This window comes from Falco biarmicus, chromosome 14 (assembly GCF_023638135.1).
Source record: "Falco biarmicus isolate bFalBia1 chromosome 14, bFalBia1.pri, whole genome shotgun sequence".
Taxonomy (NCBI): domain Eukaryota; kingdom Metazoa; phylum Chordata; class Aves; order Falconiformes; family Falconidae; genus Falco; species Falco biarmicus.
Window position 1 is genome coordinate 10,390,232 of NC_079301.1, and position 18,567 is coordinate 10,408,798.

Genomic DNA, 18,567 nt, shown 5'->3' on the forward strand with positions numbered 1-18,567 from the left:
GGTAAGAGAACCTGAAGGGTTGTCAGGCTTTTACACGTGACCTGTAATGTTTTTATTTTTCAGTTAAGTATGTAGGGAATATGAGTGTGCTGGAAAATAGGAGGAAAAAAATCAACCAAAGACTTTGTTTATCCTTTAAATATAAGAAAGTAATTTACAGTTCAACCTGGTAAAGCCAGAAACTAATCTTCAGTCGTTGGTCCTTCCCCATCCATTGTGAGGGATTTATTTTTTTTGTACTGTAGTGCAAGGAAAATAGGCATTACCTTTTTGTGTAGCATGGTTATAACAATGATTTATGCATTTTCTCACTGCATTAGTTTGCATTTTAGAGAGGAAATCTTCTCTGTATTACTTTGCTGTAGTGTGTACCATTGGTCACCAGATGTCAGTGTGTGCTTATTGGAAACAGGTGAGTTACAGCAGCATTAGATAAAATTTGTATTTGGGTGCAGTGGAGAAATAGGAGAATTCTGACCAGTGCTAGGTTGAGTTAAAATTAAATTTGTCACTTAGGAAATTAGTTTCTTGGGTCTTTGCCATCAAACATCTTTATGAAATACTAGGGATCTCTAAAGAAATTACATTCTATGAAAAAACAGAGAATGCCATATAGCTCAGATACAAGTCCATAACTCTTCAGAATAAAAAAATAAGACAGACAGCTTCTATAGTGTATCCTCTTTCCAGGGTTTTCATCTCTAAATTAACTTTGCCCTGCAGCCTTTGCAGGGAAGGGGGGAAACATCCAAATCAAACAGAATTCAGACATTCACTCATTAAATAGCTGTGGGGTCAATACAGACAACTTGCATTGGTGATTCCTCGTAACTTTTAAGGACGTCTTTAAATGCTAATACAGATTTCAGTTTTGAGCTCTGTGATGGAAGGAAATACCTGAAATGACATTGCATACAGCTATAGACATACCTCGAAAGTGAATTAAGCAGGGTGTATCATTAACAAAAAATGCTGTATCACTGGTAATCATTTGCAAAAACAAGGCAATGAGCAAGTGAAGTCAAGTCTGTCTTCCATAGCAAACTGGGGAAAAAAACCCCATACCGCTGCTGTGTATTTTCACTGAATGAAAATACAATTCATATTGTGTCTATGTTTTCTTGTGTGAAAAACTCATTGAATAATCCTATCTGTGCTACCAAACGTTAGTATCTTAAGAATGCGTGCCAGATTACTGTGATAAGTCATTAGAACAGGGAAAATTTACTTGGTTCAGCATCCAGAAGTATTTATAGAGCATCTTTATTATACATATTGTATATTTTTTATTGTACCATTGTACTGTGCAGCAGAAGAGTACAAAAATGCCCGTGAGAATCAGAACTTTTCTTGTGGCATTGCACTGAAGTCTTGCTTGAAGCTGAAAACTTTGTTGCGTTAAATATGTAAAAAGAATCTTACCATTGAAGACAGTTTTATCAACCAAAATGACTTTTTCTTTATTCTTTGTTTTCCTCCAGAATAGCTTGTAGTCGTTTTGGATCCTACCTGCATCCAAGCTGAAATTCTTGTTAATGTATCCACAGTGGAAAAGAATTACTGGCTTGATGTGGTTGATTATGGTGGAAAAACTGTAACACAGAACTGGCCTGTATAAACAGAAGTCAGCAGCAGAGGACTGCAGGGCATAGAAAATTAGGCTTTGCCTTATCAGCTGCCAAAGTAATATATTCCTTTGTACCGCAAACATACAGGAAATAAACCCAAGAAGAGAAATATCCAATCTTGGATATATGTAATGGGTCTCTATCAGACCCCAGAACTACCTGTACTCTGTGCGTAGTTTAAAAAAATTAAATGACCACCAAAACCAAACAAACAAAATCTACAAAATCCCCACCAAAAGCCCTCAAAAGACAACCCCCCCAAAATTCCAAAAAATTAAAACAACAAAAGAATCCCACTGACCAACAACTGACACTTTATTCAGTTACTCATCAAAAGATGTGTTTAATTTGCACAGAAAATGGGTGGCAGTAGGATAGCTAACAAAAGCTGTTTGTCCTTTGCCTCAGTTTTCAAGAGAGATGCTGTTCACCATTGTCTGCATTGTTCAGCCTGTAGTTCAAAAGCTGTTGAAAATTCAGCTCTAAAAAGCAGTTTAATTTCACAGTCCAGCAGTGCTCCATTATAACTTTGAAGACAAATGTCTTCTATATAAATATATATATAAAAACTTATATATATCTATATATATAAACTAATAAATAAAACTCTTTAAAATAGAGCTATGTAAATTTGTGTGGTTATTAATATTAAAGAATATAGCTGCAAGTCAGGTTTTACTTCCTTTTTAAGACATTCTTTGAACTAAAACCTAAAAAGTACCCCTGAAAGTCAGATCTTTGAAGGAGAACCATCCTTCCAGTTCTAAAGTTAGTCTCAATTTAGCCTGTGTTATGGGTTATATGTCATAAGGATGGGTAGGCCAGCCATATACACCCAACACGCTTACCGGCGTGGTGTAGTGATGAATCTTTTTGATTCTAGCAGCATTTTCTTAAATACTACTTGTGTAAATTTCTTCCTTCAATCCCTCCTTTATTTCCTAACATTCTAGCATAGTGGGAAGCGGGACAGTGATGAAGGCAGTATGCATCAAATCAGACAAACCCGTGGAAGAAGTGCTGGTCTTAAATAGAAAAGATGTGATCAGGTTGTGAAGTTGTGAAGAAAATACTGATATTTTTTTTTTTTTTAATTTGATTTTTTACTATGTCAGGTCAACCAGTGTAATTAGTCTTAAAGTTACACATAAACATTGTAAACTTTCACAGGCTGCATAATTTTTTCTAGCAAGCAATGCTTCAGGGTAGCAGTTAAGATCTTTTCATGTGGATCAACTGTCACGTGCAGTCAGTTCATATTGTAGAAGTATTTAGTTTTAAAATGCTCTTATCTCATCCACATAATGAAGATCTTGACTAGCTTATGAACTAGATACTCCTTTTCTGGTTTGTTTCTTTTTTGCTCCTTTTTGATTTTGTAACATTTTTTTTTTCTCAGCAGCTTCACCAGTAATAAGTAACATCTGAGTGATATCAAGCCATTTAGTTCAAATGAAAACCATACTTCCATTTTAAAGTAATAATTGTGTGTGTTTTGCAGTATAAGTCTTCCAGAAAGAGTTCAAGTGGAAATGAAAACGATGAGGTGAGAAATAGTAACTGTGTAAAATATTTAAGAAAACATTTTATTCATTTGCTTTTTATGAACATCTCTGAGCCGCAGTCACAAAACAGAAGAATGTTGCCTGAGTTGAGTCCATGCAAACAAACTTTGTATTCCAAAGCCATAAAAGAAATAAGTAATATACTCCTTTATTTGAAAGAAGTCATCAAGATTGTACTGGGGAAAAGTAGGACATTTACTTGCTTCTGTAGTAGGAAAGTTAATTCACATATCAAGCCGATGTAATGTAAAAGTCATATTCGACATAAACAGTGAACGGTGTTTCCTTGATTTATGTGTTTTTAAATTTAGCTGCTGCCAGTTTGTCACTCACTTGACAAATGTTGCATGTCTCATGTAGTGTGTATTCATAATTTCATGTTTCTTCTTAAGTCATAATTTTCGTTTTTATAATTTCATCTCTTTGGTTTCTTTTTAGCAAGACAGTGATAATACTAATGTGTCCCCACAGTCTCCTGTGTCGTCTGAGGTACAAGTTTGTGGTTTTGTTTTTCATTCAACAAACACTTCTTCGTACACATTACTTGTCAGCAGATTTTCCATACAGATGTGAAGCTGTTAATTTCCTTTGAAGCTGCAATTAGAAATATTTCATCATAATAAAAATTTAAAAATAGATAAAAACTAGAGACAGATATTACAACTTGCTTTACCTTTGTAACTGCCGGATCTCTCCTAGATTTCTTCTTCTTGACTTGTGTGTAGAAAGGTGCATTGCTTTCCGAATAAAAATAGCTAATAAAACAAAAATCAAAATTGCCATATTTTCTAAGTGTCCCCTATGTGCCAGCCAAAGGATTTTAAGTAAAGCTTGTGGTTTAGTATTTTATATAACCCAAAGTTATGGACACTTCTTAGGGAGATTCATCCTTTACAATTCTGGCTGTTGCCTCTGTGGTGCAGCTGCGCAGCTTCGTTCCCTGGTTACGTTCCTTTGTAAGGAATGGCCACGTAGTCTCACTGTGGCTGAGCTACACTACTGAGGTCTGAATAAAACACACAAAAGTGTCTTTAACATTTCTATCTTGTGTCAATAAGGAACCTGAGGGAGCATAACAAGAACATCTCCTGAGTAAAATGAGTTGGAATAAGGGTATCTCATGTACATACCAAATTACTGAGTGCACCTCTCTTTTTAGATGGTGAAATGAGGAAAAACCTGAGCTTCATAATTGAAAGTAAACATTTCTTAAGAAATGTTTTGATGCTTAGTATTGGGAGGATTAACTGCATTTGCTTGCAGCTGGCTTGGAACTCTGTTCACAGAATGGTTTGCAGTAGTTTGAAATGGTTTAGAGTAGATTTTAGTTAGTTTGGTGCTGCTTTCCTTCCTCAGTAAGAGAAATTTATCTGCATGTAATGATTACATTCATTCTTTTTATTTTTTTGATACTGTCCTCTTCAAAAGAGTGTGTTACAGTTAAGATGGACTCAGTTTTCTTGAGCAACAACAATTTAAACACTTACCTTGATGGGAACAAAAGTTAATTCTTTCAATGCATGGAAGAAAATTGACTTTATCTCTTTTAACAGGATTATGAAAGGACAGATAGTAACACTCATGGTCCATTTGGTCTCAAACCAAGGTCAGGTAAGCTGCTGTTCTAACTTAGCATGATAGAACAAATGTTTATTTCCTGGGCTGAAATACGCAGTAAGGATAGCAGATGCATGAATTAAAATGAGATGGCACAGTATAGCAATCCACCCAGTGTACTTACCACAAGGATAGTACTGGGAAAGGCAGACAGCTGCTTTGACAAATAATTGAAAGTTCTCCAAGTTGCACAGTGATTTATTTTTTTTTATTCCCCACCCAATATTTATTTCTTGCATATTTATTCACCGTCAATGAACAGGGAAACAGCATGCAGTTTTGCTGAAGACCTGATGGCTGTGGCAGGAGGTTTTTGAAAGAAGTAGATTTTTGTACCTTGTCCTATGAAAGGGTGCTTTGAGCAGAGCTTTGCCAGGTATTTTATGGCTTAGTGCTTTGTTGCACCCTGGCTCTTCTGAGGAGGGTATGGCAGTCTTGGAAAGTTGTATTGTCTAACGCAAACTTTTGGTCCTCTGGATTCTAGGTACAAATAATAACAGCCTTTTTTGCAGTTACAGTATTTATTTGCAAATGCCTATGTGAATATTGGGTGTCAACTGCAAAACATAGTTTGCAAAAGCCACTTGTGCAGTCCCTTTTCCGGTTAATATTATTCTCTGTTTTTAAGGGAACAGTCTTCATGCAGATTCATTAATGCTCTCAGCTCTTCAGGTTTTGGTTTTTTTCGGTGTTTATTGTAGCAAAGCTTGACCTCCTTAATACTACCTGGGAGCCCTCAGTAGCAGAGTATGCCTGACTGAGGTCATGCAAGTGGTTTCTTCAGGGCCATTGAGTAACTTGAGATGTGTAAGCAGTTCTGTGAATTTCTGTGCCAGAGATAGTTAGGTTAGCTGCATGTACCAGGTCATGCCTGGCTGTGATCATTTAGAGGCTTCTGAGTTATCGATGTCCTCGGTAGGTGCATCTGCATCAGGAAGGTGCAGATTTGATAGGAGGAAGCAGGCAGGCTTGTAGTCGGTTTTTTTTCTGTATACAAACCACATACTCAATGTATAAAATCAGAGCAGTGATTTCAAGAGTATCTATAAAATTTCTGTTACTTTTCATTGTTACGTGTCTTACTAAAATCCAAACTGCTAAAAACAATACAGAAAGTTCTAAAGGTGTAAGTACTGATTTTTTTCTTTTTTTTTTTTAAATTTTGCTCCAAATGCATGGGGTAAAATACTTAAGGATACAGTGGTATTGCTACAGAATCTTTTATTTGCAAGTGTTCTACAAAATAATAGAATTCTTATTTGAAGGCTTTCTGACCATGAAGAATAGTAAAGTGAATGTAATGATTTAACAGACCTCACTTTCTAAAGAACTCTGCACTGCTAGATGAGACATTTCATATTTTTCAGTTAGTTGTTTAATAAGTGATCATCATGTCGCTGCATATGCACACCTGACACATGCATGTATGTGTGTATATATATATTTTAAGTGTTTCATTGTAAGTTATATCAGTGAGTTCTATCCCTTTTTTAGTCTTCATAAAGACTTTATATTTTAATTAAAAGTAAAACACGATGAAAATACGTTCAAAGCTAGATTGCAAGATATGCTTGGGAAAAGTGTAAATAGAGTAGTAGATCTCAAACAGATATTTGAATATTGATATCAATTCTGTCTCCTTATTTTGTAGTTACCCATTTGCACTTAAGTAAGATGAACTGTGTATTTTATTTGAAAGGTAACTTTCATAGACAGCATCTTTTACATCAGCATACTTTAAATATATTTGTTCTGAAAAGTTCTGCAGCTTTTTTCCTGTTTTTATCCTTGGGGGTAGATTTTTAGTTGTTGCATTTTTTTAATCTGGATTGTGAAAACTAACTCCACTAATGTTTAATAGCTTTCAGTCGTGCATCGCGCCAGGACTATGGTGCAGTGGATCCTGGATTTACAATGAGGAGGAAAATGGAGCATTTAAGGGAAGAAAGGGAGCAAATAAGGCAGCTTCGCAATGTATGTACCATTATTTACTCTGTGGATGCAGTGCATTTAGTTTGCTTTGTACCACAATTTAAACTGTTATTATAAAATCATTGCAGTTGTACAACAGCTTCTTGGTAGTGATATTTCTTCTTAAGGAATTTCATCTAACAGGCTACACTGCTACTATTTTTGGTCCATCCAAAATACCGCCAGGAACGAAATGGTTTTTTAGCTGAAAAATGAAATTAGAAATTAAATGTTTTTAGGTTTCTGAGGTTTTAGGTTTTTTTAGGGAGACAGTAATTCTGCTTATGTATGCTGCTATTTGACCTGAGATTGGAAGTAGCCTACTTGAAGCAGCTGCTGACCATAGCCTTCTGAATAGCCAAATGCTTTTTGATCATAGAAGGTTGTTGCAAATTATACAACAGTGAATGGGTTCTAATTTCAGACTTCAGTAGTTTTTCTGTGTAGTTCTGTTCGCAAGATATTTAACAGTTAATTGTAAATTGTAGGAGCTCTGCTTTTCAGAGCAGGACTAATTTGGGGTGTGACTTCAATGAAGGCTGTTTCTGTCTGGTTCATTTCCTGAAACAGTGAAGGCTTGGTGCTGGAGTGGAAGAAACTATTCCCCGCCTCCCTTTTCAGTTTTGTAACACAAATGTGGGCACTTCTTGGCCACCCTCTCCTCAGCTATTTAGCTGTCATCTGCACAAATGAAATAGCCATCCCCAAAGTGGTTGTGTTCCCTTTTTTCTTTCCTCCTCCTCCTAGTAAAATTGTATGATTTCAACCCACAAAATCTGCATGCTAACAGCTAATGAGATACTTGGGCTAAACGTTTCTGTCCTTAAATTCTGTGCTTTCCTATTATGAGTAATGAGTTCACTGTATGGCTTTTGAGAGCTATGTATCAGGGTAGTTGTTGACTGAATGTCTTTATGTAGTTGCGTAATTAAAAACAAGACAAAGGGAATGGAAGGTTAATGATATAAAGAGGAAAGAGTATTTGTACTCGGTACTTTTATTTACTTAAGTATTAAAATGTCCCTTGTAAACGAATGTTTTAAAATACCCTGGATTTAAAATAGAAATTAGATAAGGTTGAAAGTAACATACTTATGAACTTTTTAATAGAATCTTGAATCAAGGTTAAAAGTAATTTTGCCAGATGACATTGGAGCAGCATTGATGGATGGAGTAGTTCTTTGCCACTTAGCCAATCACATAAGGCCACGTTCTGTTGCCAGCATTCACGTACCATCGCCAGCAGTGGTAAGTCATTTGTCTTACTTCTGTTGCATCTTATGTAAAAACAACATTTTGACGTTCAGTACTAAAACACCATGAATCGTGTTTACCATATTAATGGGCTACATTCCTCACCTCAGTTTTTATGCAAGAACATTGCATTAAACAAGGCTCAGAAGTTTAGTTTAAGAGTTATTTTCATATACTGAGTCTTCACAAAATTTGTTTTGTTTTTTTAGCAACTGTAACTGAATTTGCATCAGAAATATACAATCCTTCATGAATGTATGGTGAAGATCTAACATTCTGTCTTTACAGCCTAAACTCAGTATGGCAAAGTGCCGAAGAAATGTTGAAAACTTTCTTGATGCTTGTAAAAAACTGGGCGTTCCACAGGTATACTAATTGCTTTATTGACTTACTGTTAAGAACCACAGAAAATGTCAGCAAATACTGAAGTTCGTTTGGGGGTGGGTGGATTAATTCAGGGAGGAATAGTGATTTCGGAGCAAATACTGATCAGGGAAGTTGAAGATCTGAAAAGATGTCCCATTTCTGACCTGTGGCTTGAACTTGAGGAAGTTACTTTTTTTATGGGTTTCTAGTTGGTTCCTTACAGTAAAAAATAATACTGACCTCCTTGTAAAATAAATTATCATCTAAACAAAAGAACTGATGCAAGAGGATGATGTAATATTTGAAAGTCTTGAGTATAGCGGCTTGCTTTGGCATGAATTTCAGTGCTTGCCTAGGGAAAATCCTGCAATTACAGAAATATGTAGCCTGATCAGCTGTCTTTTTTTGGCACAGCCAGAGTTGCAGCCCATTATTCAGGCTTCTGTTGCCCAAGTTCATCCTCTTACTGCCCTGTGTGAGGGGGGAAAAAACCTAAAGATAAGTAATTTCCTGAGTATTACAAGAGAAAAAACTCTCTTAACCCTTTGTAGTGGAACAAGAATATTAGTTCATGGATTTAAAAGCCTGGGATACTGCTCTGCCACAGCTTCTATCTAGTGTAGAGCCACAGGCCATTCAGAAATTAGAGATGCGAAGATTTACCTTCTGAATTACATATAATGCCAGCTAGCAGTTGGGAAGGTTGTCCAGCTTGTGCTGAATTTTGAAACTGAAAGATTACTTTCTTGGGGAGTGGCTCATTACTGAGGACCCAGTCTATCAGCACTTCCAAATTTTCCCAAGGGAAAAATGGCTAATAAGCCTATAAAACAAGCTAATGGGGAAGTAGGCCACTGAGCCAACAGTGCCCATCAGCCTGTTTTTCTTGCTCTGCTTATGAAAAGAAACAGTCTTTGGCTTTATGAAATAATCAGTCTTTTAAGCATCTTCTGATGCTGTCATAGTTTTAATGCTTTCAACAGATCGTAGCTATAATTAGTTTCTGACCATTCTGTTCTGTAGACTACCACATGTGAAATTTAAGGCCAAAGACATTTTCCATGCAAGTGTCATGTAATGATGTATGTGTGACTTCAGAGACAGTTTTGCATTTGTTACCTGCCTTGGGGGGAAAAAAAATGAATGAAACTTAATTCGCATACTGCTTTATTTTGCAGGAGAGACTTTGCTTGCCTCATCACATTCTGGAGGAAAGGGGTCTGGTGAAGGTTGGTCTCACAGTTCAAGCTCTGCTTGAATTGCCTACATTGAAAGTATCTCAGCTTTCCTCCATGTGACATGACTTCTTGGAAGCTAGACAACTTAACCGTTCTGTTAATTTGGATTGCTCTGAGGCAGTTCAGCTTCCTACATGGGAACACCCAAGCCATCAGAAACTAATATCTGTCCAGATGCTGTAGACAGCCTTACTTTGGAGTTGTACGTGAAAACCTTGGAGTCAGCTGACAGTTAAAAGAACATAATTATTCTTTTTTTCTTTTGTAATTGGATGCACAAAGAGATTGTGGTAGCATCAGGTTCTCTTTCCAGTTAAGTTAAAAGCTGCCATTTAACATCTTGCAGTGTTACAGTTAAATGCTGGATTTCTTATCCTATGTTGAAAATGTCGTTTGAATTATTTTGGAAGTACAAAGCACGCACACGCATACCCACGCCCACACCCCCCCCCACTCCATAATCTTTCAAGTCAATAATTTGATTTAAAGGTAAGACAGAAATGTAGCGATGGTATGATGGTAAAAATGCGAGCAACTGATCACGTGTAATTCATTTTCACTCTCTCAGAAAGCTTAATATTTGTGTTCTTTATTTTTTGCACTCCTGATTGTAACTTACACACTTCTAACATTGCCAGTATTTAGTCTGAGTGTATGGTGACTACACAAAACAGTATACAATGGGAAAAAGACACATTTTATTGAGTTTTTTCCAGTCTTCTAGGTTGGTGCCAAATATTTTTTTCATGTACTGTAGATTGTTTACATGTGAAGTGCCTGTGTAATTGATAACTCTTAATAGTCTTAAACATTTTTGAAATTTCTTTGTTTAAAATAGATAAAATGGAGATTTTTAAATATTTTAATAGGTTTTTGTAAAATCAGTATGTGAAGATTTAAGTAATACTTCACATTTTTGATGTTGGGTGTTTTAAGTTTGTTGTACAACTTGGTTATTTTCTTGTCTAATTATTAGAAAATACTGTAAATACTTTTTATTTATGATATTTAATTTGATAATACCTACCTAATCACTTTTGGTTTAATGTATTGTTGGACAAAATATAGTTGTCTACTTTTCTTCGTTTGGGACAAACAAATGTACATGGTGAGTAAGACATGAGGACTAGTGATGCATACAGAATAACGTAGGACATTTTGATAAAACTGCCAGAATCTCAGGTTTACGCTGTGACTTTCAGGATTTTGTGTAATATTGCTCCTGATCTCACATTACATTTTTACAACAGGTATATCCATAATTTATTTGGGAAATATCAGTGTTTATCTTTTTAGTGTTTACGCGATTTATTGTGTAATTTACACAAGTGTGGCATAGCACACAAATCAGTTTGTACAAATGTCACTGTGCTGAGACATTAGACTTTTCTGGATAAATGTGAAAAAGAAAAATTTCCACTGTGGTGGTTTTTTGAAACTTCTGAGTTTATGTATTTGTTTGCTTCTGCACAAATTCTCGATGTTTTGAGAACATTCTGAAACCATACACAGTTGAGTTCTTCTCTAAACAAATTGCAAATAATTTCATGACTTTAGTAAAAAAAAAATCTGTTTGCATTAGTTTGTTCTTCATGAATAGGCAGCTCAATTAAAAAAAGAGTTCTGGATATGTTTGCCAAGTGTGTAACAAGATTTGATTTTGTTCTTTCCAATTGATCAAGACCCCATGTAATATAATTCATAAAAGAATGGGGGAGGGGTAATGTTTATACCTTCCTTCATTTACTATAGTCCTTAAAATCAACAGCTGAGAGGAAAAATGACCCTTTTCTGGTAAGATTTTTTTTTAAAGGTACATTATTTTTAAATCCATTGAAACAAGCTGATTCATGTGTAACAGTTATAACCTGCTATTGTTTATAGTGTTTTCTTAAAATTCAGCTCATGGAGAGGCTGGTGTAAAGCTTAATTTGCAGTCCTAGGTACAAATCTTATGCTACATTAATATGTGTTTAAGGAAATTGGATTGCTTTGACCTTTGAAAAATACCATATTTCAAATCTAACTTTTTAAAATCATTCACATATAATTTAACAACTTCAATCCCTATTTTTCATTAAATTCAGTATCTGATAAGTCATGCTAAGACTAAAATGAAAAAGTAATGTCATTCATTAAGCGGAATGCTTGGTGTCCGCTACACTTGAGGAACTCAACCATTCAAAAAGAGTAAGTCGTTGTCTTTCAATTCCTTGCTGTGGTACTCAAAACAACAAAGGTCTGTTTCAGTGTGTTAGTCATAGAATTGCTAACTAGATTGTCACTTTTGGCTACCTGGCTTAAATTGATCTGCACTGCTCTTTCATTGTCATATTTAAATAATGTTTTCTGATCTTAAAGTAACCTTTTTCCTACTAAACTAAATTTACCAAGTTATATCGCAGTGCTAGCATTAAGAATTCCCTTGATGATAGCATGCCAGATGCTTACCAGGGTATTTTTAAAGCTTATTTCTTAAGTAACTTGAAAACTGGATGTGAAACTGATGTACTCATTTTAAACTGTATCATTGAGTTGAAAACTAGTAATTCTTTTTTTTTTTTTAATACTCTCAAGTTCTTCCTTACACACCTACTAGAAACAGTCTTGCTTTGTTATTCATTGGAAATTATTATGGCCACCTTCATGGGAAGGATAATCGTGATTCCTACAGGACTTCCTTTTTAGCATTGAAAAGATTAACGGCCTTCAAGTATCCTTACGAGCAATCTGGGAAAAAGTCCACTGTGCCTGGATGAGTATTTTCTCATCCTTCTTTAGCTGTTTTTACAAATAACAATAATAATGTAAAGCCTTGCTAAAACTGGCTGTTCCCATCATGATCTTTGTAGGAGCAACTGCAAAAAAAAATGCTAAATATTCTGAATTTTAAGTTTTAATTTTAAAGCAGCCTGTGGAAAATTGTTGCTGTCTTTGCTGTACAAGAATTTGCCGGCTGTCCCCTTTCTCCCTTTCCATTTGATTCCCAGCATTTTCTTACTTGTTCACAGATCTAATGACTTCACGTTGCTCATTACTGCGTGCCATATTCCTCCTTCCTCTTTACTTTTTTTTAAGAAATTGGTTCAGTGGCATTGGGGCACTGCTGTGATTCCAGAATCCCTGCTGCCAACATCCAAGTATGTGTGGGATATCCTTTTCCCATTTTGTTGAGGATGCAGTGTCAATACTTGGTACAGCTGACAGGACGGTTAAAAACAGAGGCCTGCCCAATTCCTGTTGCAGTTGTTCAGCTTTTACTTTGGAGGTGAAGAAAAGGCAACATTAAAAGCTTTAGGAAACTGCATTGTTTGCCTAGTAAATTGGAGTTAATAGGGTGCTTTTGTTATTTGTGAATGCTATACAAAGTTACTGCAATAACATGGTCTGAACTGTAAATTAGTGTGAATCGGCATACTGACAGGGCTCCTGCCTTGGTGTGTGTGGGTTTTGTTTTTTTTTTTTTATTTATGTCATTGGAATGTAGTGTGTCATACATGAATGATCGTTCATTTAAGCAATAATGTCCCAGATATTGTGAAATCTTAAAACAGTGGCATTAAAATAGTTGTAATGTGTGGACTTCCCACACAGTATCTCAGAAATACTTCACGTCTGTTATATAATACTGGTAAAGCAGCGCGCTATCTGGGGCACTGCTGGGGGTGCAGAAAACCATCTCTACCGATGTGTCTGGAGGATTTCCAAAATACCACCAAGAACTAAAATGATCATAAAATACAGAGGAGTAAGTTGGAAATAATGAGTAACTACGACATGAATCATCGTAATTTCTGGGTAAATACCTAGTCTCACTGAAGTCAGTGCAGGTTTTGCTCTTGACTTTGACTTTATTTCACCTTTTGATTTATGGAACATCTGAGCTGGAAACCATAGCAATCTTGGCTTAAACCGGTTTGTCACCAGCAAGGCTTTAGTGTCAGATCTTTTACTAAAAACAGTGTTCTCTGGTAAGACGAGGGAAGCTGTAAAGTACTACACAGATTTATTTTTTTAATACAAATTTTCTGATGTGCCATATACAGTATTAAGACTAGGAAAAATTAGTTTGAAGCACAGCTTTCAGACTAGGGGGAGGTGTATCACCTCAATGAAATTGCAGGTGGGGATTATCAGCAGTTACTGCAGTTAAAAACTTTATTTCAAATACCATTTAGTGGCAGTCTTGTCAGGTTTTGACATAAATCTGTAGCCAAATTCAAACAAAAAAAAAAGAAAAGGCATCTGTTTTCACAAGAACTGAGTTTCTGTGTGTCTTCTCAGTATTGGAGAGAGACAAAGGTCTGGCACTTGTTTCTGCTGATTCCTTAAGTGCTTGTGTGGAAGGTAGCTGTTGCATCTAACACAGCTGCAGTCTGCCTGTTTTTCTTGGCATCGGTCTGTATTGGCAGAGATAAAGCACACTTAATAATTCAGCTGATTCCAACTGAAAGCACCTGGTGGGAGTTTTCAGCCCTTTCTGAAGATAGGAGATGACTTTGTATTGGTAAATCAAATTTCTCTTTCCTCCCTAAGTCAAGCTAATGTATGTGTGTGTTGAAAGAGGTACATGATATTAAACAGTGACTTCTACTTGAAAAACAAAAGCAGATACATGAAACTCCACCCCAACACACGCAAAACCGGAATTAAGACCAAGAATGGGAAAGGCAATGTATAGTTGTCCAAGGAGAGGGTGCTCTGAGTTGATTTCACGTTGAATCACTTCACAATGAAAAGCCTTGAGATTCAGTAGAGAAAGAAAGAGATGTTCTGTAGCTATTTCATGCTGAGGAAGGTGGATCATGAAGTACAGGGAGCTTTCCGTAGAGGTTAAAATAACAAGAAATTCGGCATCTTTGTTTTCCTGAGGACTATATGTTTTGGATAGCTCTTTCCCAGTGCTGCAGAAAGCATTGCCCATCCCGGGCCCTGGGCAGGGTGCCCAGGTGGTGCCTTTTGCACCCTCTGGCTTTGTAATGAGATTGCCCCGGGGGGTGCAACTTCTAAAGGAAACTTCATGCTGCTGTGTCCTCCAGCATAAGCTGCAGAAGTCTTCTAAATAGATGTTTTCAATCTGTGTAAAAACACTACAGAAAGTGCTGACTTTACTAGAGGGTAATAGTTAAGTAGATTCACCAGTAATTAACTTCCACTGGCAAAGAATGATGGCATGAGGCAGAGGAAGGTTTCTCTAGGAACCGCGGAACTTCACTGACGGAATATTACACCGTGACACTTAGCAGGTTATTGTGTTACTTGTCCTTTCACGTGAGTGAATCAAAACAGTAGTACTGTTTCTTTTTCCATACACAGCGCACTGTGGCGTATGCGTAATTCATTTACAAATGGAGGGAAAGGCAAACTATTTTTTAATCAAGAATTGTATGGCACAGATATTTTTGGTAAAATAAATATGAAGGTAAAAATTACTCTCTTTCTGTGAGAAATTTTCTGCTGGTCTTGACTACTAAAATAGAGAACATAGGTGATTAACCGAACTGTAGTTTAAACTTGCTGCAGCACAGGAGTAGTTCTGACTCCTGTGTGTCTTATATAATAAAATGCCCCTTTGCTTTATTTTTCTTCCAAGTATCTCACATAGTACAGCTCTGACAACATGTCTCGAAATAGTGGTTATATGCAATATTTGTTCCCTCATTGATTTTGACTTTCTAATTTTTTTAACACGTGAGGCAAAGGGAGGCAAAATTGCTATAAGCTACCTGATTAATTTCTAGGGAAGAAATACAAGTTTTTATAAAACTGACATAAGCAGACACTCTTGGTTTGAGTGTTTTATAGCCAAGTACTTTTTCAAAGAAGATTTTTTTTAATGTGTTTTTCCATACACATTTTAGAATCCTACTCTTAAACAAAACCAAAAAAGTCTTTCCAGGGCTACTTTAGTATATTAGCAAATGTTAAAGGAGAAGAATAGCTCAAACTGACAGTAAATTTAATTGTTTTGGGGAACTTTCCCTTTGGGCAGTGTTAGGTTTAATGTTGTACACAATCATCCTACAATCATTCTAAGGGTTTTTTCCAACCTAGAAGATTCTACGAGCATGTGAATTCAGCGAGACTGGAATTTCCCTCAGTAGTTTTGTAACTGAGCTATAACGTGAAGTCAGCCACTTAAATAGAATTCTTGGCACTGAGGAGCCTGTCACTTCTTTCAAAATTGTGTGAAATAAGGCAAACAACTTTTTGATTCCTTTTTAATTCCCGCCCCCCCCCCCCCCCCCCCCCCCCCCCCCCCCCCCCCGTAGTTTTATGAAGGCAGATTGTGAAATAGGAATATTTGGAAGTAGTAGGATTTTTGGTTGCTTCATTTTTGAGTATGAGTGAACCAGTGTGATCTCTCCAGAATTGCTGTATCAGTTTAGGGTTAGGTCGTGCCACTCACGGCATGGGAACGCCCGTTGTTCAGTATTAATGTGCTTTCTGGAGCATGTGCAAGACTGTGCTCTTCACATGCAAACGTTAATACGATTGTGTTTACTGAATCCATATGTTACATCAAGCGTTGTTGCAACTGTGGGAATTCCTAACTGCAACTGTTCGTGTCTGTTGCGCTAGTAGGTAACACAAGGCTTTGAGGGGCATGCGCAGGCATTGCAAAAGGGTTTGGTGGATTACGCTGGGAGTAACGTGAATGTGTTTTACTCTTACGTAATGCCTAGAACAAGGAAAATATGATTGCTTTATGGTTATCATTCAGTTATTTTATTTTGTAACTCGTGATTATGAAACTCAGAAAATGCAATGTAACTAAACGATCGGTATGTAAATGTGTGCAGGACATGGCAGAAGTAATTCTGAGGCACAGCTGGAGAGTGATAATTTTAAAATAGATGCTTAAATTGTGTATATACTTGCAAGTTCTTTGGTAGTGCATTACAATTCATTTTGCATTTCATGTTCTTGTAAAGTGTATCTTCCACATTTTTGAAGATTGTCGTCTTGTATAATACGGTATTAAGTCTTTTTTTCAGGACTTCCATTATTGCTGGAGCTTCCAACATAACATGTTTCTTTTGAAAAATGTTCCTACTGTTATTTTTTTGTAAATAGTTTTTTTGTATTAAACTTGCATGGATAAAACCCACATTTCCAAACCCAGTGTACATACTCTGTGTATAAAATACAAACTGTTTAATAATTTTCATGTAGTCAAGTTATTCAATTTGATTTCACTTCACGTTTTACATGTTCGTAGTAAATAATGAGAATTTGTTGTATGTTCTTTCAAATATCTGTTGCCGTTTTGATAGAGAAGTGACCTGCCTCATTACATATCGGGAAATACGTTATTTTGTAGTTACAAACAAAAGAAATGTTAACTCTTATTCCAGGGAAATGCAGGACACTTCTACATACAGAGTATATTAGGGCTTCAGTTTCGACCAACAGGGACAGCAGCGGTAGGAGTACATGAAGATAAAGATGCCTTCACTTGTAGCAGCATCTTTATATATTTACACACTTTCCTGTCTTACGGTGTGAAAAACACCCAGTGTCTTACAGCATATGCATCAGACCGACATAGTTGTTTTGGATCTTGCTAATAATGAGCTTAATCCAGTATGGAAACTCCTGCTGACAGAGGTGATCTGCTTCCCTTCTGTTCCATGGGTTGGATCTGGTAATAGCACAGGTCACCTTCTGTGTGGTTTGCGATCATGAATTGCTAGATCCAGCACTAAGGAAACAAAACTGCCAGGTTTTGGACCTGTAGTTAAGTTAGATTATTCAAACAGGTTGAAATAGAGTTCTGTATGATGAAATTAATTTTTACCTTAAGTTCTTCCTCTTTATTTAAAGATCTGGATGAATTATTAGACCTGAATATTGAAAATACTCTTTTGAGAGATGTTTTTCCCTGTGAAGCTTTTCATTCTGCACCTGCACGCATCCAGCTGTTCTTTGTTTCTTGATAAAGCACAATTTGGGGTTATAAAGCAGGAATTAAGGAACAGCATTACAAAGGAAGTGAAAACCATCCCCTGACAAAGGCATCTAAACAGTTGGAACTTTTTTTGCAGTTATTAATGAGGAGTTTGTGGTTAAAGTTCTGTGAGTCTGTTGTTCAGTTTCCAGCTATAAAGAAGACTCTTTTCTTATGAAAGGGCCTTTCGGGTCTACAGGGGGAATGATACCATGCGGAGGCCTCTGTTCCAGGCTGGACTCCGTGAACCATGAGATTCCTGTCTGTCCCTGGTCATCTTCATGGGGAAGGTCACTGTTGAATAAGGAAAGTGTGTTAAGGAAAAAAAAAAATATCAGCGGTTTCCACATGAGATGTATTGAGAGAATGTAAAATTGATGAAGCTTTGCAATGTAATTTTGCAATGTAATTTTTTTTTTTAAGCTTGGTTTGATTAGGATGCCACAAATAAGTATGCTACTTTTATATTTAATCGGCTGTGGATAATATGGCTCGGACATGGACGAGTCATGAGGTGTTAAAAGTTTTGTAAATGGCAGGCTCCAGCTCATAAACAAAATGTAAATAATTTACAAAATCCTGCCTTAATGAAGGTGTCTTGCTGGCAGGCTGCATCGATTCCAGCAGGATTTGAGAACTAATGGGACGGAATACATTTTATAGATCTTAATCGCAGTGCTTCTTCCACCTAGCAGTTCTTCAGGAGTAGTTCTTAGGTCTGCATAGGTCTTGCTGACTGCAGCAACCTTCTCATATGTCACATGAGCTTGTTCAGCTTCTGTTTCCTAAATCAAAGATGCTGAACTGCTAAATGGAACGCTTTTGTTTTCTGTTCAAACTGGAAGTCTGCATCTCCCTCCGCAGTCTGTCAGATACCTGTGGTGTATGCTCTTGCTTTGTGTCTGCTCTTGCAGTCCCTTCAGGTTCGTTCTTACAGACCAGGCATACAGCTTGCTGTCCTCAGCTGCTGGTTTGCA

General features: G+C 36.6%; 1 protein-coding gene across 2 annotated transcripts in view; it reads left to right on the forward strand.

Moving 5' to 3' along the window:
• Positions 1-17,924, forward strand: part of LRCH2 (leucine rich repeats and calponin homology domain containing 2) — a 54,576-nt gene extending 36,652 nt beyond the window's left edge. For both annotated transcript variants that reach the window (XM_056359658.1, XM_056359659.1), the window contains 7 exons: positions 3,130-3,174; positions 3,632-3,682; positions 4,747-4,804; positions 6,672-6,784; positions 7,892-8,029; positions 8,324-8,401; positions 9,580-17,924. In XM_056359658.1, the coding sequence (XP_056215633.1) occupies positions 3,130-3,174; positions 3,632-3,682; positions 4,747-4,804; positions 6,672-6,784; positions 7,892-8,029; positions 8,324-8,401; positions 9,580-9,699 (603 nt within the window). In that variant the 3' untranslated portion in view covers positions 9,700-17,924. The remainder of the gene's footprint in view (positions 1-3,129; positions 3,175-3,631; positions 3,683-4,746; positions 4,805-6,671; positions 6,785-7,891; positions 8,030-8,323; positions 8,402-9,579) is intronic.
• The last annotated feature ends 643 nt before the right edge of the window (positions 17,925-18,567 follow it).